The 26,470-nt window shown below is 36.8% G+C and overlaps 1 protein-coding gene across 4 annotated transcripts in view; it reads right to left on the minus strand.

Moving 5' to 3' along the window:
* Positions 1–3,271: 3,271 nt before the first annotated feature.
* The window catches only part of LOC140633284 (ankyrin repeat domain-containing protein 26-like), a 114,963-nt gene continuing 91,764 nt past the window's right edge, over positions 3,272–26,470 (minus strand). For all 4 annotated transcript variants that reach the window (XM_072825607.1, XM_072825610.1, XM_072825608.1 and 1 more), the window contains 5 exons: positions 22,167–22,457; positions 21,097–21,308; positions 19,409–19,637; positions 4,539–4,584; positions 3,272–3,551 (listed from right to left, as the gene is read on the minus strand). In XM_072825607.1, coding sequence (XP_072681708.1) covers positions 3,415–3,551; positions 4,539–4,584; positions 19,409–19,637; positions 21,097–21,308; positions 22,167–22,457 — 915 coding nt within the window. In that variant the 3' untranslated portion in view covers positions 3,272–3,414. The remainder of the gene's footprint in view (positions 3,552–4,538; positions 4,585–19,408; positions 19,638–21,096; positions 21,309–22,166; positions 22,458–26,470) is intronic.

A 26,470-nucleotide genomic window follows, 5' to 3' on the forward strand; every position in this document is an offset into this window, starting at 1 on the left:
AAGCTCTTGCTTCCTTATTCCGATAAGCAATAAGGTGGTTTTTTCTGTAGCCGGAGTAGGGTAGAGTTCAGTTCCTGGTCAGAGTGGCCTGGTCACAGTGGCCTGAGATGGCTGCCAAAGCTACAATGGCAATAGTTGTGCCAATGTTAAACTTGAATGGCCCTAATTTTCTCAGCCTCCATTCTCATGACTTAAGTCTTAGTGTTCAATGTGATACTATTTGGAGGTGGTGGCCTTGGTAAGTGATTGTCATGAAGGTGGAGCCCTCATGATGGAGATTAGTGCCCTTATAAAGGAGGTTGGAGGGAGCTCCCTTGGCCCTGTGCCTTATGAAGACAGAGGAGGAAGACGAACACTCATGAACCAGGAAGCAGGCCCTCACTGGACACTGAATCTGCCAGTGCCTTGACTTTGGACTTCCCAGACTCCAGAACTATAAGAAATAGTAAGACAATTTATCAAGATAGCTGATGCTATGCTCAATATGCAATATAATTTTATTTCTATAAGCTATAAACAGGAAATGAAATTGATTTTTAAAAATAACATTTAAAATAGATAGAAAGTACCAAATAACTGGAAATCAATCTAATATATATCTTGTAGGACCTTGATAGGAAAATTTTTAAAATACTGAGTTAATCAATTAAAATATCATTTGGAAAACTCAGTGTTATAAATGTCTCTTCCCTACAAACTATTTATAGATTCAATGCAATTCCAATCCAAATCTTTGTGTTGTAAAGCTTGATAAGTTGATTATAAAAGACCCATGGAGCCCTTTCCCCTTTATTCTTTCTCTTCCCAAAGATTCCAGTTCAAAAGCGTAGAAACAGAAACAAGGAGCAGTGGTGTCCCAGAGTGAGGTGTTGGAGCCTGGCATAGAATGGGGAAAGTATAAATGTAGGAGGGTCACCCTACACAGTGTTAGAGCTCAAGACACAGCATCCCTGAAAGGTGAGTAACTTCAAATGAGGTATCACAGACTTCACAGGGTCAGGAGGCATCTGCACAGGGAAAGAACAGACCAGCATGGGTTTTCAGAGCCTGTGAGTGTGGCATGTCATCTGCAGAAGTGGCCTGGCACAGAGTGTCTCAGAAAGGAGGTATTTATTTTTAATTTTTTTTAATTTATTTTTTATTGGTGTTCAATTTACTAACATACAGAATAACCCCCAGTGCCTGTCACCCATTCACTCCCACCCCCCGCCCTTCTCCCCTTCTACCACCCCTAGTTCATTTCCCAGAGTTAGCAGTCTTTACGTTCTGTCTCCCTTTCTGATATTTCCTACACATTTCTTCGAAAGGAGGTATTTAGATGCCTCAAAATACTTCTCCCTAAAATGCTAATTAATTGTAAAGTACAACGTTAACATTATGGAGGAGAAAACTGAAGATACTACTCCAGCAATCAACATCACCAACAATGGGACAAATCAAAATTGTAGGTCACATGATACAATGCAATGAGAAGAGTAGAGGACCAGTTCAGTCATGCTCTTGCTAAAATATATGATCTGAATTTTATCATAAGGAAATATAAGAAAAACCCACATTGAAAGACATTCTAGGGCAGCCCGGGTGGCTCAGTGGCTTACAGTGGCTTACCACTGCCTTTGGCCCAGGGCACAATCCTGGGGACCAAGGATTGAGTCCCACATCAGGTATGGAGCCTGCTTCTCCCTCTGTCTGTCTCTGCCTCTCTCTCTCTCTCTGTCTCTCATGAATAAATAAATAAATAAAATCTTGCTATAAAGGATACTACAGACAAATGTCAAAGCTTTAAAAGAATATGAGGTTTGAATGATAGAGGGTATAGTTCATATAGCAATTGCACAACTGGGTATTTATCCCAAAGATACAAATGTGTGAAATGAAGGGGCACCTGCACCCCAATGTTTATAGTAGTAATGTCCATAATAGCCATTCTGTAGAAGGAGTCAGGATGTCTTTCAACAGAGGAGTGGATAAAGAAGATGTGGTATATATACACAATGGAATATTACTTAGCCACCAGAAGGGATGAATACCTACCATTTACATCAACGTAGATGGAACTGGAGGGTATTATGCTGAGCGAAACAAGTCAATTGGAGAAAGACAATTATTGTATGGTCTCACTCATAGGCAGAATATAAGAAATAGTGCAAACTGAATGGGGAATAATCAGAAAGGAAGACAAACCATGAGAGACTTAAGTCTGGAAAATATATTGAAGGTTGCTCAAGGGGAGGTGAATGGGGGGCTGGGGTAACTCAGTGATGGCATGGAGAAGGGCACGTGACTTGATGAACACTGGGTGTTATACACAACTGATGAGTTATTGAAAACTACATCTGAAACTAATGACCCTTCTAAATGTTGACAAATTGAATTTAAATTAAAAAAAAATGAAAAAAATAAGAAAGGAATGTATACTTAACATACTTTGAATGGGTGTACATACATGCAGATTTTTAAAAATACAGTACTGTAAATGCATTTTATCTTCTTTCTGATTTTTCTAAATAACATTTTCTTTTCTCTAGCTTACTTTATTGTAAGAATATAGTATGGAATATATATAACACACAAAACATAGGTTAATTGATTGTTTTGGTACTGATAAGTTTTCTGGTCAACAGCAGATTATTAGTAGTTAAGTGCTTGGGGAGTGAAAAGCTCACAGATTTCTGACTACAGAGGATCAGTGCCCCTAAGCTCCACATTATTCAAGGGTCAATTCTATTAGTGTTGATTTTCTGATTGGCAGGGTTGTACGGTAGCTATGTGGAATGTACTGACTTGCAGGATAAAAATGCTACAGGAGTTGGGCATAATTTAACAATTTACTTCCAAAGGTTTTTGGGGAAAAGTTCTTTTTCTTTATTTTTACTTTTCTCTAATTTTAAGACTGTTCTCAAAAAGTAAATAAAAAATAAACAGAAAAGGTAAAAAGCCTTAGGCAAATCTTATCTCACCATGAGGAAAGAGCTATGAATAATATTTAAAATTAAAATTATACACAGGATTTATGGCATTATAAAAATTGTATTACATGTACCATTGGTGATAGCCTTAGCAGCAATATATCAAAATGATGTCTGTCTAAAGCCATAGGTACAGTAATAGAAACTGTAAAATACAAAAAAGCTATCAGTTAACACCACTGAAATATTGACAACTTGGTTGTTTAGGTGCTATTTAAAAGGCTGGTACTTGGGCAGACTGAAGCATGCTAGTTTCCACGTACAAAATATGCTTAAAAGTTAATTAGATGCCAAGAAACAGCTTAAAATAGTATATAAACTTTTATTACACACGATACAAAAAACATTTTCCTTTAATAAAGATTTTCGTACATCAGATATTTACTGGGAAACAATTAAAATGTTATATTAAATATCTAGGTAATAAACTTTTATTATAGATCTTTCAGATCATATAATTTTTCTTTAAAATCTCTACATATTCTTGTGATGCTTGCAGTACTAGATGTTGATTTAGATTTGATTCATCAGTAGATCCTAAAGAAAAGGATCTACAGGATCCTGATTCAAGTTCACCAGCAGCTGAAAAGAAAAAGGAAGATTTATATTCTTTATCTGAAATACTTTGTAGTTAACCACAAGTTAGTATAAAAAAGTTGGAATCTTATGAATGTTAAAAATGAAAAATATCTACATAAACTACAATATAAAATACAAGATTACTATTAAATATAGTTTGCTCACGATTGCCCACTGAATTAATTACTACTGTGGATAAACACTAGAGCTTCTGGTTTTCTCATTACAAGATGAAATTGCAAGACGATGACACAGTCCACCCCTGAATAATCATATACTATAAACTGAAAAATCAAACAGGCAATTTCTAGAGTCAAATATACCATGACAGGTTTAAAACAAGACATTATAAGAACACATAGAAGGGACATCCTGGTTTTCTATCAATGTTGTCTGCTTTTCAGTGAAGGGAATAGGTAAGCTGATACCTGAAAGATTACTCTCTGCAAAGCAGCAGAGTAGGGTAATAGCGAGAGAAGGCTCAACAATGTGGCAAGAACCAAATTGATTTGGGTGTTTGTATTCCACGCTAAGGAACTTGGAATTTTACCCAATGGCAAAACAAGTGGCTGGAGATTGAAATGTCACCTGTCAAGGGACAGCTATATGAACTATATAATTGCTTAATTAAGTATTACTAAGACAAGTCTGGTCTTTTTGGTCTTCTACCACTAGCAGAAACAAGAATTTGAGAACACCCACATTCAGATTGACAGTTCCATAGCGATGGCACAAGTGAAGGAAGATTACAGCCAAAAGTGAGAACAGGCACATAGACTTTGCAGATTTTTAAAAAGGTGTGAAACATGATGACCAAATGAAGAATAAATCTGTTATTCATTATGTTCATGTTTGACATTTTTTATTAGATATATACAAAAATTTTAACATAGAACCTATTACCTAAATAATGGAAAGGGATGCCATTTACTATTTGTAGTTTATTTCAGAAATTAATGACTATCTAAATTCGTAAATTTGGCAACATACCTTCTTTTAGTTCTCTAGTTATATTTTCTTCCAACATCTGCTGCATCTGAAATGTCAAATATTACTTATAATGTGCAAGTTAAACAAGAGATATTATTGTAGGAATTATATTTTGCTTATGAAATGTGGTCTGGAAATAATACTTTTAGAGAGTAAAAGTTACAGATTGCTTAAATAGAAAGATAATCACATAAATAAAATAAATCCCTACTTATTTTAATCTGGATAACTGAGAAGAGACATGTAATGCTATTTAGAGGAATAATAAAAAGTACAATTAATATTGATCAAACTGAATATACAAAATTTCTGGAAGAAGAGGACGATGGTGGAGGAGTAGGAGACTCTAGTTTAGTCTGGTGCCTGGAATTCAGCTACATAGCTATCAAATCATTCTGAACACCTGTCAACTCAGAGAACCAAGAAAAGAATTATTGCAATTCTACAAATAGAACAGTGACTTCTTTCTGCAAGGTAGGAGGTGTGGAGAAATGAATCCCAGGCATATATCAGAAGATAAACCATGTGGGCAGGGAGCCTTTGGAAGCCAGAAGCCAAGTCCTAGAAAGTGATATAGCAGCAGAGTGCACAATCAAAACTTTTAAGAAGTCTGTTCCAGTGAGGACATCCCTGTCTGAGAGGTGCTCAGGTGCCAACAGGGGGCAGCATCCTAGGTGGGACAGACAGTGTGGTCTCAGGATCCCCGGGTCACAGAAAGAATGGGGGCACCTGAGTATGGCAGTTTCCAAGGCATCTGAGTGGGGAAGCCAGCTGCAATCAGTGAGCTCAGGAGTGGGCATTCAGCTCAGTGTTGCCATAAATCTCAAACCGAGGAAGAGTCAGGTGACCACTTTCCAAGCAGGGGTCCAGAAATCAGCAAAACTGGGGGAAGACCTCCTCCTCCCCACTGGAGGAAAAGTGTGAATGGGGGCTACAGGAGTCTGCAAAGTTTGGAAAATTGAAAAGGGCTCATGTGCTTGAGACACAAATTCTGGTGCACAGGCTAGGTGAATACAGAGTGCAGACAGAAACCAGGGAGACACAGTAGGGAGAATAGGGAGTGAGATCTTTCAACTCCAGAGCTGGAGATTAGGAGGCTGCCATTTTCATTTTCATCCTCTAAAGCTGCCCAGAAAGCCTTCAGGGAACAAAAGCCACAGAGAGCAATCTGGAGCTGCTTACCTGGCTTGGCCCCCAGGCAAGGGTGGTGCAATCCCACCCTAAGCAAAGACACCTAAGAATCAGTGCAACAGGCCTCTCCCCCAGGAGGTCAGCAACAACATCCAGCTAAGACCAACTTTACTCATCATAGAGAGCTGCAGAACTCCAGTGCTAGGGGCAAAGAGTATATAGAATTCATGGCTATTTCTCATGACTCCTTAGTCTTTCTATTTTAATTTTCTTTTTCCTTTTCAACCAATTTTTTAATTTATCAACTCTTTTACTTATTTTTTAATTTACCTTTCTTATGGTTACATTCGATCCTTTCACTGCATTCAATATTATTCTTAAATATACAGAATTTTTTTTTTCTGTACCATTTTGGGAAGTAGTTTCATTCTAACAAATAGACTAACAATAGCCAAACTGTGGAAGGAGCCTCGGTGTCCATCGAAAGATGAATGGATAAAGAAGATGTGGTCTATGTATACAATGGAATATTACTCAGCTATTAGAAACGACAAATACCCACCATTTGCTTCAACATGGATGGAACTGGAGGGTATTATGCTGAGTGAAGTAAGTCAATCGGAGAAGGACAAACATCGTATGTTCTCATTCACTTGGGGAATATAAATAATAGTGAAAGGGAATATAAGGGAAGGGAGAAGAAATGTGAGGGAAATATCATAAAGGGAGACAGAACATAAAGACTCCTAACTCTGGGAAAGAAACTAGGGGTGGTGGAAGGGGAGGAGGGCGGGGGGTGGGGGTGAATGGGTGACCGGCACTGAGGGAGGCACTTGACGGGATGAGCACTGGGTGTTATTCTGTATGTTGGTAAATTGAACACCAATAAAAAATATATTTATTATTAAAAAAAAACAAAAAAACCCCCAAAAAACCAAATACACTAAAATACACCCAGAATCTAGTATAGTGCTCTATTCTTATCTGTCTGATTATATTCTTTTTAAAATCATTCTTAATTTTCATATTTACAGTTACATTCTAACCTTTCATTGCATTTAATTTTATTTTTGCATATATACAAGTTTTTCAAGCTTTACAATCTTGGGATGCAGTTTCTTTTAACAAACAGACCAAAATATACCTAGTATATAGTATATTGCTCTGTTCTGTTCAACTGGCAGATAATATCTTTTTATTTTGTCTTTTAATTTCCATTTTTACACTTACATTCTATCCTTTGGTTGTATCTAATTTTATTTTTGTATATATACAAGGTTTTCTTTCTGTACCATTTTGGGATGCAATTTCCTAACAAACAGACAAAAATATACATAGGATCCAGTGTACTGTTCTGCTCTGTTCAGCTATCTAATTACATTATCTCCTTTTAAAATCTTTTTATCGGTTTTGGGTCTCTTCTGAGTTGTTTAGTGTACATTTCTCTGGGGTTCTTGTTGCTATTTTAGTAGTTTGTTCTCTTGTTCATCTATTCTTCTCTGGACAGAAAGATAAGATGGAAAAACTCACTGCAACAAATGGAACAAGAGGCAGTACTGACTGCCAGGAACCTAATCAGTATGGACATAAGTAAGAGGCTGGAGCTAGAGTTCAGAATAATGACAATAAAGATAATAGCTGGGCTTAAAAACACACAGAAGGCACTAAAGAATGCCTTCTGGAGAAATAAAATAACTAGCATCTGATCAAGTTGAAATAAAAAAGGCTATTATTAGTGAGATGCAATAAAAAATGAAGGCCCTAACTGCTAGGATAAATGAGGCAGAACATAAAAATAGGGAAATAGAAGACAAAATAATGGAGAATAAAGAAGCTAAGAAACAGAGAGAAGAAACCACCGGATCATGACAGGAGAAATTGAGGGATGAGTGGTACCATAAAGCAAAAACAATATTAGGATAATTGGGATCCCAGAAAAAGGAAGTAGGGGGCAGAAGGCATATTTGAACAAATGAAAACAGAGAGACCTTCCCTAGTTTGGGGAAAGAAACAGGCATTCAAGTGCCAGGAGGCACAGAGAACCTTCTTCAAAATCAATATAAAACAGGTCAATACTTCAACATGTAATAGCAAAACTTGCACGTTTCAGAGACAAAGAGAAAATCCCAAACAGGGCTTGGAACAAGAGGACCTGAACTGACAAGGAGAGAAACATTAGACTGGCAGCAGATGTATCCAAAGAGACCTAACAGGCCAGAGAGAGCTGGCATGATATATTCAGGGTGCTAAATGAGAAGAATATGCAGCCAAGAATACTTTCTTTATCCAGCAAGGCTCTCATTCAAAATAGAAGGAGAGATAAAAAGCTTCCAGGACAAACAGAAACTAAAATAATTTGTTATCACTAAACCAGCCCTGCAAGCAGTAGTAAAGGGGGAACTTTAAGCAAACAGAGAGACCAAAAGTAACACAGACTAGAAAGGAGCAGAGACAATACAGTGAAACAGGGACTTTATAGGTAATACAACGGCACTACATTCATATCTTTCAAGTTACTCTGAATCTAAACAAGCCAGATATCCCAACCAAAAGTCACATGGTATCAGAGTGGAAAAAAAGCAAGAGCCATCAATATGTTATCTGCAAGGGACTCATTTTAGACACAAGACAACACCAGATTGAAAGTAGTGAGTGGAAAACCACTTTTCATACTAATGTATATATATATATATATATATATAAGCTCTGCTTTTTTTTTTTTTTTTTTTTTTTACCATTTTGGGAGGATGAATGGGAATGAATGGGAATGGGAATGAATCCTCCCTGCTAGTTGGGAGGATTCAACAATACATTAAAAAGATTATATCCAGTCTCAAAGACTGGCAATCTTTATATCAGATAAATTAGATTTTAAACCAAAGACTGCAATAAGAGATGAAGAAGGACACTATAAAATAATTAAAGGGCCTATTCAACAAGGAAATAAAATAATTATAAATATTAATGCCTCTAAACTGGGAGCAGCCAATTATAGAAACAAATTTTCCTTTAAGATTTAAAAGACAGAGACAGAGGTGGGGGACACAAGCAGGGGGAGCAGGAGAGGGAGAAGCAGACTCCCCATTGAACAGGGAGCCCAGTCAGGGCTCAATCCGAGGACCCTGGGATCATGACCTGAGCCAAAGGCAGACGCTCATCCGACAGAGCCACCCAGGCCATTTTATAGACCAATTAATAACAAAATTAAAGGAATACACTGATAGTCATACAATAATAGTAGGGACTTTAACACACCACTCACTGCAATGGCCAGATCATCTAAGCAGAAGATCCACAAGGACACAAGGGCTTTGAATGACACACTGCACAAAATGGACTTCACAGATATCTTCAGAGCATTCCATCCTACAGCAACAGAATACACATTCTTCTCGAGTGCACATGGAACATTCTCCACAGCAGATCACATACTGGATCACAAATGAGGCCTCAACTGGTACCAAAAGATTAGGATCGTCCCCTGCATACTTTCAGACCATAATGCTTTGAAACTGGAACTTGATCACAACAGGAAATTTGGCAAGAATTCAAATACACAGAGGTTAAAGAATCAAACTAGGGAATTAAAGCACAATTTTAAAAACTCATAGAAAGAAATGAAAATGGGGATCCCTGGGTGGCGCAGCAGTTTGGCGCCTGCCTTTGGCCCAGGGAGAGATCCTGGAGACCTGGGATCGAACCCACGTCAGGCTCCCAGTGCATGGAGCCTGCTTCTCCCTCTGCCTGTGTCTCTGCCTCTCTCTCTCACTGTGTGCCTATCATAAATAAATAATAAAAAAAAAATAAAATAAAAAATAAAAAAAAAAAGAAAGAAATGAAAATGGAAACATAACTGCTCAAAACTTTTGGGATGCAGCAAAGTTCATCCTAAGAGGAAAGTATATAGCAATACAAGCTTTTCTTAAGAAACAAGAAAGGTCCTAAATACACAACTTAACCTTACACCTAAAGGAGCTGGAGAAAAAACAGCAGATAAAGCTTAAATCCAGTAGGAGAAGAGAATAAAGATCAGAGCAGAAATCAATGAAATAGAAAAGAAAGGAACAGTAGAACAGATCAATGAAATCAGGAGCTGGTTCTTTGACAGAATTAATAAGATAGATAAACCCCTGGCCAGACTTCTCAAAAAGAGAACGAACCCAAAGAAGATTGTGAATGAAAGAAGACAGATCACAACCAACACCAGAGAAATACAAACAACTATAAGAACACATTCTGAACAACTGTATGCCAACAAACTAGGCAATCTAGAAGAAATGGATCCCTTCCTATCAAAACTGAAACAGGAAGACACAGAAAACCTGAACAGACCCATAACCAGCAAGGAAATGGAAGCAGTCATCAAAAATCTTCCAACAAACAAGAGTCCAAGACCGGGTGGCTTCCCAGGAGAATTCTACCACACATTCCAGGAAGAATTAATCTATTCTTTGGAAGCTGTTTATAAAAAATAGTAATGGAAGGGAAACCTTCCAATGCTCTCTGTGAGGCCAGCATTACTCTGATCGCAAAACCAGACCAAGACCCCACCCAAAAGGAGAATTACAGTCCAGTATCCCTGATGAACATGGATGCCAAAATTCTCACCAAGACGCTAGCTGGGAGGATTCAACAGTACATGAAAAGGATTATTCACCATATCCAAGTGGGATTTATGCCTGGGCTGTAAGGGTGGTTCAACATCTACATATCAATCAATGTGATACACTACAGTAATAAAAGAAAGGACAAGAACCATAGGATCCTCTCAAAAGATGCAGAAAAAAACATTTGCCAAAGTACAGCATTCTTTCTGGATCAAAACTCTTCACAGTGCAGGGATGGTGGAGCATATCTCAATATCTTAAAAGCCATCTACAAAAAGCCCACACTCAATGTCATTGTTAATGGGGAAAAACCAAGAGCTTTGCTGCTAAGGTCAGAAACACGACAGGGAGGTCCACTCTTACCAGTGTTGTTCAGCATAGTACTACCAGAAGTCCTAGCTTCAGCAATTAGACAACAAAAAGAAATAAAAAGGCATATGAATCAGAAAAGAAGTCAAACTCTCACTCTTCACAGAGGACATTAGATATCCCATGTGGAAAACCCAAAAGATTCCACCCCAACATTGCTAGGACTCAGACAGGAATTCAGCAAAGCAGCCAGATATGAAATCCATGCACAGAAATCAGTTGCATTTCTATACAGTAACAATGAGATGGAAGAAAGAGAATCTGAGGAGTCAATTCCATTTACCATTGCACCAAACACCATAAGATACTTAGGAACAAACCTACCCAAAGATGCAAAGGATCTGTACTCTGAAGACGATAGGACATTTAGGAAAGAAATTGAGAAAGATGTAAAAAACTGGAAAACCATTCCATGCTCATGGATTGGATGGACAATTATTATTAAAATGCTATGCTAGCTCAAGTAATCTATACATACATTCAATGCAATCCTTATCAAAATACCAGCAACTTTTTTTCATAGAGCTGGAGTAAATAATACTAGTATTTGTTTGGAACCCAAAAGACTCCAAATACCTAAAGGAATGTTGAAAAAGAAAGCCAAAGCTGGTGGCATCATAAGCTGGTCTTCAAGCTCTATTGCAAAGCTGTGATCAAGAGGAGATGGTCCTGGCACAAAAGCAGACACGTCGATCAATGGACCAGAAGAGAAAACCTAGAAATGGACCCTCAACTCTATGGTCATCTTCAATGAAGCAGGAAAGAAGATCTAATGAAGAAAAGACAATCCCTTCAGCAAATGGTGTGTGAAAATCAGACAGCCACATGTAGAAGAATGAAACTGGACATTTTCTTACACTGTACACAAAAGTAGACTCAAATGGATGAAGCCTCCAATTGTGAGACAGGAATCCATCAAAATCCTAGAGGAGAATGCAGGCAGCAACCTCTGTGACCGCGGCTGAAGCAACTTACTTGACATTTCACCAGATGCAAAAATGACCTACTGGGACTTCATCAAGATAAAAAGCTTTTGCACAGCAAGGAAACAGTTGAGAAAGCCAAAAGACAACTGACAGAATGGGAGAAGATATTTGCAAATGCCTTAGTAAATAAAGGGCTGATATACAAAATTTATAAAGAACTACTCAAACTCAACACTCAAAGAAAAATAATCCAATTAGGAAATGGGTAGAACAGATGTCTCCAAATACGATATACAAATTGCCAACAGACACATGAAAACATGCTCAACATCACTTGGCATCAGAGAAATACAAATTAAAATCACAATGAGATATCCTCTCACACCCTTCAGAATGGCCAAAATGAACAAGTCTGGAAATGACAGATGTTGACAGGGATGCAGAGAAAGGGGAACCCTATTTTGCTATGGTGGGAATGCAAGCTGGTGCAGCCATTTGGAAAGCAGTACCAGATGTTCCTCATAAAGTTGAAAACAGAGCTACCTATGTATGACCCAGCACTAGTAGGCATTTATCCCAAAGATCACTTTGTCAGTGATCTAAAGGGGCAAATGCACCCCTATGTTTATAGCAGCAATATTGACAATAGCCAAACTATAGAAAGAGATCCAGATGCCCATCGACAGAAGACTTGATAAAGAAGATGTGGTATACATAGAATGGAATATTACTCTCCTGCAAAAATAGAATGAAATCTTGCCATTTACAATAATGTGGATGGAACTAGAAGATATTATGCTAAGCAAAATAAGTCAATCATAGACAATCATCATGTTTTTTTGTCATGACACATTATCATATCATATGCAGACTTTAAAAACAAGACAGAGTAGCATAGGGGAAGAGATGGAAAAATAACAGATGACAGCAGAGAGGGAAACAAACCAGAAGACACTCTTTTTTTTTTTAATGGAAGCATTTTATTTTATTTTTTAAATAAATTTATTTTTTATTGGTGTTCAATTTGCCAACATACAGAATAACACCCAGTGCTCATCGCATCAAGTGCCCCCCTCAGTGCCCGCCACCCAGTCACCCCCACCCCCACCCTCCTCCCCTTGTACCACCCCTAGTTCGTTTCCCAGAGTTAGGAATCTTCCATGTTCTGTCTCCTTTTCTGGTATTTCCTACCCATCAGAAGACACTCTTAATCATAGGAAACTGTAGGTTGCTGTAGGGGAAAGAGTTGGGTTGGGTGGGTAAGTGGGTGATGGGCATTAAGGAGGGCATGTGATGGAATGAGCACTGGGTATAAGACGGATAAATCAATGAACTCTACCTCTGAAACTAAGAATATATTATAAGCTAATTAATTGAATTTAAATAAAAATCAGTAAATAAACAAATGGAATTAGGAATGTCAAATAATAGACATAACTTCTGAAGAATATTGTTTGATCTTATTGTTACAAAAAGTTTATCTTTTTATTTTTTAAAAGATTTCATTTATTTATTCATGAGAGACACAGAGAGAGAGAGAGAGGCAGAGGCACAGGCAGAGGGAGAAGGCTCCATGCAGGGAGCCTGATGTGGGATTCGATCCCGGGTCTCCAGGATCAGGCCCTGGCCAAAGACAAAAAGTTTAAACAAGAGTCATTTTACACTTAATGTAATACTTTATGATTTTCAGGAATAAGTGCCCTTTATGAAAGTTTGATCAGTTATTTGCTTTAATAAATTATTCCTCAGAATGAGCTTTCCACTTCTAGAAAAATAAAATCTTAAGGTATGTTGTATGCTCTATTTTCCAGCACAGACTCTTAAATACATAAAATGAAGAAAGTGGTACTATCATAAAATCATGTGGAAATTATACTGGCAATATTGAGTAAAAATATTTTGTTATCTATATGATGACTGATAGATTTCACGTGGACACAGATTTCAGAAAATCTGTTTGAGGACAGGAAAGAATATAAGCTAGGACCAGTTTTCAAACTTAGCTTCTCATTGATAAGTTTCTAGAATTAGAAAAAAGGAAAAGAAATTTTAATTGTAACTTTGTTTCCTTTCTATAAATTAGGACCAATTCTTGAAACATTTGACTTACTATACTTATAATTATCTACTTAATTATGAAATAATTGGGAATATTTAAAACTACTGTTGACCCTTGAACAACACAGGGATTAGGGGCACTTACGCCTTTGCAGTGAAAACTCTGTATGATTTCTGATTCTCCCAAACTTAATTACTAATAGCCTACTGGTGATGGGAAGCCTTACTGATAACACCATTCATTAACACATGGTGAGTACATTACATGTATTTTACAATATATTCTTAAAATAAAATGATCTGGACAAAAAAATGTTGTTGAGCAAAACATAAGAGAAAATACAGTACAATACACAAAGAAAGTCCATGTGTAGGCAAACTAGACGTGCACAGTTCAATTTCATGTTGGCCAAAGATCAACTGTATATTACAAATATTCCTGTCTAGAATGTTCTTGCTTAGACTTTTCTTATAAAAGGTATCCTGTCATTGAATGCCCAAAATAGTGTCTAAATACGGTACTAAGTGGTACCTAGGTGGCTCAATCAGTAAAGTGCCTGCCTTCATTTGCTTAAGGAACTACCAATGTAATGTAATTATCTTTTTCCCAAAAGCACCTTTTCTAAATATTTACTTCTTTTTTTTAAAAGATTTTATTTATTTATTCATAGAGACAGAGAGAGAGAGAGAGAGAGAGAGAGAGAGAGAGAGAGAGAGGCAGAGACACAGGCAGAGGGAGAAGCAGGTTCCACACCAGGAGCCCGACACGGGACTTGTCCCGGGTCTCCAGGATCACACTCCAGACCGCAGGCGGCGGTAAACTGCTGCACCACCGGGGCTGCCTTAAATATTTACTTCTGTGACCTTTGTTTATTTCCAAGTGAGAATTGAGTTAGATGGTAGAAATAGCTTGAAATCCACTAATAGAACATATTTGCAATTTTATTTATATTTTTCCATTTGCCAAAAACATAGGGGGGTAAGAAAATTATACACATAAAAACAACATACCAGTAAATTTTAATTCAAAGATTTATTAATTAAAAGGATTTTCTCATAGCAGTTAGTTTTCAAACTACCAATCATAGAAATCTAAGGTTCCATTGGGGACACTGTAGGATTGAGGCACAAAAAGTCTACAGCTATAGTCTCATCTCTCTTTTAGCTACACAGCTCCACTTGTCTCTGCTTTATATAATACAGTTTAATGCCAAAAAAAAAAATTATGTTCCATTCTTTGGAAAAAAAATTTTCCCAAAGGCATCAAAGACACTAATTTAGTCAAAGTCCCTAATTTTACATAAGAGATAAAAAGGGCCTCATAGAGATTGCAGTTTGCCTCAGGTCAAAAAAGCAGAGCTGCAGGCCAGGAATGTGCTTTCGGTCTTCCCAGGGCCTAGAGTTTTATGCCAGTTACTTCATCACCTTCAGGAAAAATACCTACATTTTTAACCATAACTGACAGTAAATGAACACATAAAAGTTTGGCATGTGGGTCAATAATGTCTAGGCATGAGGCACAAAACAGCTTTCTAATTAAATTATAAATTTTAAAGTCATGAATAAAAATAAAGCCATAGAAATGATCTTAACTCCTATTAGTAACAGTTAATATACTCCATTTATAAGCACAAATTTTTTAAAGCATAAGACAGGGAACCTGAAGGAGAAAATCTTTAGTTGAAACAAAGAAGCTGAAATGGAGAATATTCTTCCTTTAAAGAATTATTCATTTCCTCCAAATAAAACTTGGTTTACCAAAATCAATCAACAAATGAGTTATCTATGTTGTGGATTATTAAACACAAAGCAGGGATCCCTGGGTGGTGCAGCAGTTTGGTGCCTGCCTTTGGCCCAGGGTGCGATCCTGGAGACCCAGGATCGAATCCCACGTCAGGCTCCTGGTGCATGGAGCCTGCTTCTCCCTCTGCCTATGTCTCTGCCTCTCTCTCTCTCTCTCTGTATGACTATCATAAATAAAATACAAAATAAATAAAAAAATAAATAAACACAAAGCAGATTTCTCTTTACCATCTAATATACTCTGTCCAACTTCTCATCATTATGAGATTTGGTATGTACAAAAGACATGACTAACTTTAATTTAAATCCAGTCAGAAATCCAGGTAAACCATCATGACCCACAAGTGGACTTATCTCTACCTTCCTCAGAATAGGAAGGGAGATTTACCTAATGGGTGAATTGGGGAGAAGGCACTAAGCAGTACTTATGAGACTCCAAATCCCTTTTTGGAAAAGATGTGCTCACGCATGGTAACATGAATTCAGGTCTGCTCTCTTCTTTGTGGGATGGGCATCAAACATTTGTTTCCTCCATTAATGACTGTGTGGGGAAGTGCCTAATTTGGGATAAAGAATTGGGAAGCCCACTGTGGCTACATACCCACCCAAACCACATTCTCCAATCTGTTAGTATGTATTAGTAACAAAGCTAAGTTTAACTCCATCTGCCTGACTCCTGTGCTCTGAACTCAGAAAAAGAAGAGCACTGTCATCTGTCACCTACCCCACCACAGCTCCAATGAGAAAAATGACCACACAACACTTATAAAAATGTTTTCTAAAAAAAAAAAGTTTTCTTCTTGCTTGACTTTATAACTAACATTCATTGTTGAAAGCAATGTATTTTAAAGAGGGAAAATTTGGAAAGAACAATTTTAGAATAAAACAGAGAAAGTCAGACAAAATGAGGAGACAGAGGAGTATGTTACAAATGAAAAAATAAGGCCACGAGACAAAACCTCACAAAAATAACTAAATGAAACAGAGATAAATAGTCTACCTGATAAAGAGTTCAAAGTAATGGTCATAAAGATGCTCAGCAAACTTGGAAGAATGGACGGATTCAGTGAGAACTTCAACAAAGAGAAAATATAGAAGAGAACCAATTAGAGGAAAAGAATACAATAACTGAAATGAAAAATACACCAGACACAACATACAGCAGATTAAAAGATGTGAAGAACAGATCAGCAATCTGCAAGATAAGGTAGTAAAAATCATCTAAGCTGAAAAGCAAAAAGAAAAAAGAATTTGAAGAACTAAGATAAGGCAACCTCTGGGACAGCATCAAGTGTAATAATATTCACATTAGAGAGGTCCCAGAAAAAGAAGAGAGAAAAGGATGAAGAACTTATTTGAAGAAATAATAGCTAAAAACTTCCCTAACCTGGGGGAGAAATCAGGCCTCCAGGCCCAGGAAGCATTGACAGTCCCAAATAAAAGGAACTCAAAGAGGATCACATCAAGACACATAATTAAAGAGAAAAGGAGAATCTTAAAAGCAGAAAAAAGAGAAAAAAGAAAAGCAACTAGTTATATAAAAGCGAACCACCACAGGGATATCAGCTGATTTTTCAGCAGAAATTGTGGCATGATATTTTCCAAGTGCTAAGAGGAAAAAACCTAGGATATTCTTGGCAAGGTTTATAACAAGAACTGAAAGAAAGATAGAGTTTCCCAGACAAATAAAACTTAAAGGAGTTCATCACAACTAAATAGGCCTTATAAGAAATGTTAAAAGGACTCCTTTAATCAGAAAACAAAAGGCCAGGGTACCTGGGTGGCTCAGTGAGTGAAGAATCTCCCAGGACCCTGGGATCAAGCTCTGCAAGGGACTCCCTGCTCAGAGGGGAGTCTGCTTCTCCCTCTCCCTCATCCTTTACTTGTGTTCTCTCACTCACTCTGCTCTCAAAAAAAAATAAAATAAAATAAAATAAAAGAGAAGAAAGAAAGAAAGAAAAAGAAAGAAAGAAAGAAAGAAAGAAAGAAAGAAAGAAAGAAAAAAAAAACCACCATAACCAGAAATAAGAAAATTATAAGAGACAGTTTTATAGTAAAAGCAAACATAGAGTAAAGGTAATAGAGCAATCATTTTTATAAAGCCAGTATGAAGGTTACAAGACAAAAGCAATAATATCAATTACATCTACAGTAACTAGTTAAGGGATACACAAAATACAAAGGTGTAAACTATGACATCAAATATATAAAACAAGGCAGGGTGTAAAAATTCAGTGTTTTCAAAATCTGTTTGAGCTGAAGTAACCATCAACTTAAAAGAGATTGCTATACATACATAGGATGTTTTATATGAACTTCATGGTAATCACAAACCAAATATTTATAATAGATACACAATAAAGAAGAAAGGCACCCAAACATAATACTAAAAGTCATCAGAAGAGAAGAGAGCAAGAAGACAAGGAAGCCGAATGAAAGATCAAGACTGAGGCCTCATTTAACATGAGCCTATGCTACCTTTCTCTACATTAATAAAACTATGAATATACTATCGAAATCATAAGCCTATGTACATTGATTGAAATGGGTATTTTAATAACAATGATACACCATGGAAATGAGTTGCTATTTAAAGACTCCCTATCACTGTCATCTTAGTCATCAATCATTCAAGTGATGGCATCAAGGTAAATATACGTGAATTTCATTTTAAATATCCAAATATTTGTGGGGTGCCTGGGTGGCTCAGTCAGTGAAGTGTCAGACTCTTGATTTTGGCTCAGGCAATGAGACCGGGCTCCACTCTGAGCATGGAGCCTGCCTAAGATTCTCTCTTCTCTCTTTCCCTTTACCACCTGTTCCCTTTCTCTCTCTCAATAAAATAAAATAAAATAAAATAAAATAAAATAAAATAAAATAAAATAAAATAAATAAAATAAAATATTTGCTTGACTTACTTATTTAGAAAATATCTACATTTGCTCAACAAGCCATTTTGTAAAAATTGAAATAGAATATAAGTTAAAAAAAAAGTGTTATAAGAAAGCAATTAAGGATGTACTCTCATGTAAGAAAATGCTTTTATTTATTTATTCATGAGAAACACAGAGAGAGAAGCAGAGACATAGGCAGAGGGAGAAGTAGGTTCCCTACAGGGAGCCTGATGCAGGACTCAATCCCAGGATCCCTGGATCACGACCTGAGTCAAAGGCAGATGCTCAACCACTGAGTCACACAGGTGCCCCCAAAACATATAACATAAAAAGAAAAATCAATCTTTTTAGTGTTACAAGTTTATTTAATTCATAAAAAGGACTTACCATGGAATTGTTAAAATAATAAACATCCCTACATGGTTAAGCATTTGGATTCTAATCATTCACTATGTACAGGGGTGGAAAATTTGGGTTACAACAAGCTTTGAACTTCTTATAAACTATTGCTAATCAGAAAATAAGTTAAAGCATCTAAGTGTACTTCTGGTTAGTATGTAATAATATTTACTTTCCAAAATCCAATTTAACATAGCATTTCAAGAAATTTAAAATGGGTCCATTTGGAGGTGCCTGGGTGGTTCAGTTGGTTAAGCATTCAACTCTTGATTCCAGCTCAGATCATCATCTTGGAGTCATGGGATCAAGCCCCGAGTCAGGCTCCATGCTCAGTGGGGAGTCTGCTTGAGATTCTCCCCCTCTCTCTGCCTCTCTCCCTGCCTGGCCTGTGAGCACAGTCTCTTCTCTCTCATATACATAAAATCTTTTAAAAATAATAAGATAGACTGTGTTAGTTTAGTTGTATTTATTGAATAAAATTAATAATTGGTATCTCTTGAAAATAAGAGCTCCAGGAACTAAAAAAATACCATAAAATTTCTGTCCTATTTCCTTATTAGCACAAACAAGTATCACTTTTACTTACTGAGCATTATTCAGTTAACTCAGAATTTCACCAAAGTAAAAACAAAAATTTTATTGGAAATCTGAAACTCAAGAAAAGAAAAGATAATATAACTGACCTTGGTCAAGTAAGTATCAATGCTGTTATTTGAAGGGCGCGAGCTTGAGGTAGGAATCACTACATTTTCTCTTGGAGTAACATTTCTATCCAGCAGTAAACTACTAGTCAGATTTCCAACATAAGGCAGTTCCAAGACGGGTCTCATAGTAAGAGTGCTGTGGAAAGGTCTGTTCTGCTGTTTCTCCACCAGATATTTGGTAGTGATATCTGCCAGCCTCTCACTAGTCCTGTGAAGATTACACAACACAAATGCTTAGTGTTTCATTTTTCTCCAAATCATTCCTAAATGACCTGCATTTTTTTAAGTTTCCAGATAGTAAACAGAATGTGCCATTAAACAGTGTTTTAATGCTGAAAATGTGACAGAGCAGAGCTACTATATATAACCATAGGTTTAAAACTGTTCCAAAGGAGTATATATGATTCTAGGGATTCCTAACTAACAAGAAATTCAAATTAGGGGAGGGAAAGAAATGGCTGTCCGTGATGTACATGGATTGACAGGTAATACTTGCTACCTTCTGGAATGGCTGTAATTACAAGATTCTGGAGGATGCCATTACACATATTTATATCTAGTAAACCAGTTTAGAGACATAAAAATAAACCATCCCTCAAAGACATTTTCAAGATTGTGCTTTCACCACTCTTGTACATTTCACTCATTACCTCAGAGAAATTGAGTATTTGGCACCGAGGAATACCTCAGACCAATAATCTCTAGGGGCCAGGTTGATCACAGAGCTGTGATCAGAAAGGACTGAAACAGCTCCAGAGGCAATTAGCTGATAATAGTTACCAAGACCCTGGAGGTAGAATCTGCCCTTTTTGTCTTCCACACGCCCCCTCATGCCCACCATGATGCTATTTTTATCCACGTTGGGATTTATTTTTATTTATTTATTTATTTATTTATTTATTTATTTTTTAACATTTTATTTATTTATTCATGAGACACAGAGGCAGAGACACAGGCAGAGGGAGAAGCAGGCTCCCTGCAGGGAGCCTGATGCGGGACTTGATCCCTGGACCAGGATCACGCCCTGAGCCAAAGGCAGACACCCAACCTCTGAGCCACCCAGGTATCACCACTTTGGGATTTATACTGCCTTTCACCCGTATGTGAATCTTTCTGTATTTCACATGTACACCTTTATATAAATTAGAAAAGCTACAAAGGATAGTTTCCCTCCCCCCACCCCCAAGGCTCTCTAGTAATAATACCAAAGATACAATCAAGAAAGTTAATTTACCAATCTGCCAGGATGTGCAGTATTGGCACTTGATCTTTTGGGTTAAAGATGTAATCTTCTAAAAATAAACTCACTAATATTTCTATTTAGGGTAATTCTGACAATTTTATAATAGTATGCTGTCTAAATTATAAAGCTTTAAACAATTAGTTTGTAAAGACGATGAGACCAGATTAACTGAGAATATTAAGGGGGAAAAATAAAGTCATATAAAACCAAAAAAAAAAAAAAAATGGAGGAGAGAGGCTAACTGTCCTGGATGAATATATAAAGGTAAGTTTATTTACAAACATTATTTTCCAAAATTATACTATTCAGTTGGTTTTCACTTCCTCACTTCCTACTCATCTCATAAACCCATCTCCATAAAAATTATGCTTTAGAGACAAATTAATAAGCTAAATCTATTTTCTATGATTCTGTTTTAACTTACTTGCTCAGTTTATTTGTCAATGACATTCGAATTTTTGATTCTTCTAGGTAGAGTTGCCTGTATTTTTCCAATTCTGCTTTATCTTCTTGAGAATTTTTGATTTTGGATATTTCAGATTCTAGCTCTTTAATTCTGAGTTCCAGTTGACCTCTTATTGAAGCATTATTACTTTCTCTTAACTGTTCTAAGTTTTCTTGAGATGCTGCTTGTGTCTAAAGCAAATTAAAAGCACAGTTTTAAAACAGCTATAACCTGGAAAATTATAGTATATTTCTTTCCTTTAGCTGTGAGTCAATGATTCAGAGAGGAATTTGAAAAAAAAAAAAAAAAGTTAAGTGTAAAATATTTATCATCAATGTCACCTGAATTAAATCTGAATGATAAAAATAAAGTTCAATCATTCTTATATTAGTACTAGTGTGATCTGATAATTCAAAGAACAAGAGAATCAATTAAAAATTTTAAAAAGTGCATAATACAACCTAAGAATAACCCGATTCTTGATTTCTTCTCAGAGCATGTTCTCAGGGGTCCTGAGGCCAAGCCCAATGTCACAACCAGTATGGAATCTGCCCAGGATTCTTTCTCTCCCTCTGCCAATCCCCCTGCTCATGCTCAATAAATAAATAAGTAAATTAAAAAAATAAATAGAATCTTAAAAAAAGAAGAATAACCCAGGAATGGAATACGGAGCCCAGTGCAGGGCTTGATTTCACAAGCATGAGACCAAGACCTGAGCTGAGATCAAGAGTCTGCTGCTTAACCAACTGAGCCACCCAGACACTCCATGGTAAAAGTTTTAAATCACAATTTTTTTCTTTTCCTCTTAATAGTCTTGATTCATACAAACTGGTCTTAAAAATAAAGTGATTCTCAGGAGATCAATTTAGTGAGAATAATGATGAAAACAGAAATCTTTACAGGGAGGAACGAATGCCTCCAGAAATCTACCAAACAGATTGCTATAAAGGAAGCAGAGGCAGCATACACAATGCATATAACCAAAGTGTAATTTGTAGTGAAATAAATGCAAGCATATCACATACAGATTAATAAATTAATAAATTAACCTGTAAAAATAGATTGACTTCTTTTAATTTTTCTACTATAACCAATCTTGCTCTCTCTTCAATCTCCCGTTTATACTTTTCTACTTGACTGCGTTCTACCACATTGACTTCTAAATGACTTCTGAGGTTTACTACTTTTTGTTCCAACTTCTTTTTATTCTTTTCTAGTTTTTCACATTTCCTCTCTGTTGCTTTCATAGATAATAACTCTTGTTGAAGAACTTGATTTTTTGCGTCCAGGTGTAGACACCTTGAAGATTCAGTTTCCAGTTTTGCTGTAAGATCATCAATCTGCATGAATAAAACAATACAGTTTGGAAGTGGAGTGAAAATAGTTTAATTAAAAACTATAACCAACATTATTTTTAAACATTTTATTTTTAAGTCTCTGTACTGAACCGTAGGCTCAAATTCATAATGCCGAGATCAAGAGTCACATGCTCAGGCAGCCCTGGTGGCTCAGTGGCTTAGTGCCACCATCAGCCTGGGGCATGATCCTGGAGACCCGTGATCGAGTCCCACATCAGGCTCCCTGCATGGGGCCACTTCTCCCTCTGCCTGTGTCTCTGCCTCTCTCTGTGTCTCTGTGCCTCCCATGAACAAATAAATAAAATCTTAAAAAAAGAGAGTCACATGCTCTAAAGTGTAAGTCAGCCAGGTGCTCCCATTTTAAAAATAAACTCATTTGCAATAAAATATAATCTATATTGTAGTAGAGTCTTAAAATGTGAAACCTTGAAGAACTTAGAAAATTAAGAACAAAGTTAAAACCACTAGGAGTTACTAAAATAGATTTCTGCTATCATTGTCTTTGCCACACAACATTTGTACTTCATTTTATGCTTTTATTTTTCTATGACTGCTTTGGATATTTCCTCCATAAAATACCTGTAAGTCACCTCTTAGTAGAAACTCTCTTATACAGGCATTTAATTTAAATAAATTTTTTTTTAAATTTTTATTTATTTATGATAGTCACACAGAGAGAGAGAGAGGCAGAGACACAGGCAGAGGGAGAAGCAGGCTCCATGCACCAGGAGCCCGACGTGGGATTTGATCCCGGGTCTCCAGGATCGCGCCCTGGGCCAAAGGCAGGCACTAAACCGCTGCACCACCCAGGGATCCCTTAAATAAAATTTTAAAAAAGAAAAGAAAGTCTCTTACCCTTTCCCCCATCCTAACATGCCATACTTTTTAAAAATTTATTTATTCATGAGAGACATAGAGAAAGAGAGAGAGAGGCAGAGATACAAGCTCCACAGGGAGCCCGATGAAGGACTCGATCCCAAGACCCCAGGATCATGCCCTGAACCGAAGACAGATATTCAAACCACTGAGCCACTCGGTTGTCTCAATACTCCATTAATTTTTAAGAAGTTTTAGTAATATCATATTGACTTATGTAGGTCTGAGAAAATAAATGCTTCCTAAGAGAAGCCTTTGAAAATAAGACTCTAATTATTGAATCTATAATTACTGATTCTAATGCCACAAGCTTTTTTCTGAATTACAAATGATTTACACTAATTTGAATTGCACTCCCAGGAGAAATGATTCTCAGGGTTAAGAAATCACACCTCTCAGTATAAAAATTTAGTGAGATGAATCATATACTTTTGGACAAAAAAAAAAAAAAAAAAAGAATACCTAATTGAATAGTGTTATCTTATAATCCTCTGTTACTTCCCACAAAACAAGAGAACATACTAAGCAACAAAAACAACCAAAAACCTGACAGATTTTCACTGATGCTGAGTTGGGAAGAACTTCTTTCTTCTGGATATGATTGATAAGACAAGGTGAGTGGATGTGGCGGTTTTATAAATTTTTTGACACTTCTCCCATGATAATCCCACCCCTTAAAATGTGCTGACCTTAGTAACTGGTTTCCAGTGAATAGAATTCAGCAGAACTGCTGTGTAATTTTTAAGACTAGGTTAAAAAGTGTGATATAGCTTCCATTGACATTCTTTTTCTAGGGAAACTAACCCTTAGAATCTAGCTGCTGTGGGGAAGCCCAGGCCACCTGGTGTGTCTTCATGTAGACATTTCAGCTGAGACTGACTCAGCTAACATCCTAGCAAAAGCCAGCCTCAACGGCCAAACATTTATATGAACATGGTTTTAGATGATTCTAGTCCCCAGCTTCCAATCATCTCAGGTGATACCAAATGAAGAAGAAATGAGTTGGCCTTATTCAGCTTTGCCTAAACTAAACACTTGTGAACCAAATAAATGCTGTTTTGAGCAACTAGGTTTTGAGGTGGTTTATTATGCAGCAATAAATAACTGGCACAGATAACTGATATTAAAAATAGGGTGCTGCCATTAAAAAAAATTAAACCTAAACCTCCTTTGAACCAAGAGGTAGGTGGAACCTGAAAGGATGTAGAGAAAAGTAAGAATGAAAACCAAAAGAGCTTCCAAGAGACTGTTAGTGGAAACCTGATGGCCCTTGAAGAGGCTGACAGCAAGGGTTCTAGGTAATTGAAGAAAATGACACTAGAGGAAAAGTAACTCGTGCCACAAACCATTTGAAAGTAAAATTGATATGAAAGATAAACTAAAGAAGGTCTATTCAGTATGAAAGAACCAGGACTAACTGGGTTCAAATATTTTTTCCACATTTATAGCCTTTCCATATGCTGAATTGTCAAATAATGCTAAAATAAAGAAATGGATTCTAGGTCAAGAACAAATCCAGGAAAACATGGCCTATGGATGAAGCCAAGACTATAAAATGTTTTGTTAAGACCTCAGAAGGACTTAAGGTATGCCTCAAATTTCTTTAAGGATCTTAAGAGTATGAGCTTCACAGGAGACCTCAGGTGAAAAGTTTATCTCAAAAAGACCTGGGGGAGTGGCTTTTCTACTGACATAAAGTCCATTGATAGTCACAGAAAAACTCAAAAAGTTAAGAAAATTACAGCATCAAAAACACTGTTTGTGAGTCTGGACTAAAAGAGACCTAGATAGCACAGATTGAAAATAGGCCTTTGGGTCTTAGAAGTCCCACAGGGAGGAAGCAGGCTGAAAACACAGCTGCAAACACAAGTAATTTCTTAAGGACAGACAGCAAAGAGCCATGAAGAAAAATTTCCATAGTTAAGACTAAGTCCTAACTGAAGAACTGATAGCATGCATTAGGCTGCATTTCAAACCTGCTATGGTCTAGTGTGACTTCCATCTTCTTTCTGAATGTAAGAGTCTTTAGCAAGTTACCAGAATGTTGTGTTTTCAATAGTAGAGAACTGTCTCTTTAATTCTCAAGTCTTCATTCCTATTGAGAAGACTTGCACTCAAGGGACTACACAACCCCGGCACCTTATCCCTGCTGCATCTGATTAAGATGGCAAGATCTTGGACTCCATCCTGAACCCGATGCCATGATAACTGAGATTTGTCGGAGGTACTAGGAGGAGATGAGTGTATTTTTCATGTGAAAGGAATAATGAAAATTATGGCCGGTGGGTAAATTACACTAAAAATTTGGTTCTTTAAAGGTGTCCATAGGTTTTAAAATACTCCATTAAAAAAAAAAAAAAAAAAGACTGTGGGCTAACCTTAGTGACTGGCTACTAACGAACCAAATATGGTCAATGTGATGTTGTGTGCTAGACTACAAAAGGCAACACAGCTTCTGCCTTGTTCTGTATCTCAGGCTGCTTACTTGGAATTTAGCCCCTCCTCTTGTGAGAAAGCTCAGGCCACAAAGAGAGTCCAGGTGAGCCAATGTAAGCATTTTGGCTTGCTTGCCCTAACTAAAATTCTAGGCAATAGTCAGCATCAACAATACCAGACAGGAAGTTTTTCTCTTGGTTTTTCCCCACTTATGATATTATCTGTGATTTTTTCATATATTCCCTTTATTATTGAGGTATGTTCCCTCTAAACCTACTTTGTGGAGGGTTTTTATCATGAATGGATGTTGTATTTCATCAAATGCTTTTCCTACATCTATTGAAATGATTATGATTCTTCTCCTTTCTTTAATTAAGATGGTGCATTACACTGATTGATTTACAGATATTGAATCACCCGTGTAACCCAGAATAAGTCCCATTTGATCATGGTGGTGATTTTCTTAATGTATTGTTAGATTCAGTTTGCTACTATTTTGTTAAGGATTTTTACACTAGAATATTGGCCTGTAATTCTCTTTGTGGTGTCTTTATCTGGTCTTGGTATCAGGGTAATGCTGGCCTCATAACATGAATTTGGAAATTTTCCTTCCTTTTCTGTATTTTGGAATGGATTGAAAAGAATGTGTACTAACTCTTTCTTTAAACACTTGGTAGAATTTG

The sequence above is a fragment of the Canis lupus genome, chromosome 5 (assembly GCF_048164855.1).
Source record: "Canis lupus baileyi chromosome 5, mCanLup2.hap1, whole genome shotgun sequence".
Classification (NCBI taxonomy): Eukaryota; Metazoa; Chordata; class Mammalia; order Carnivora; family Canidae; genus Canis; species Canis lupus.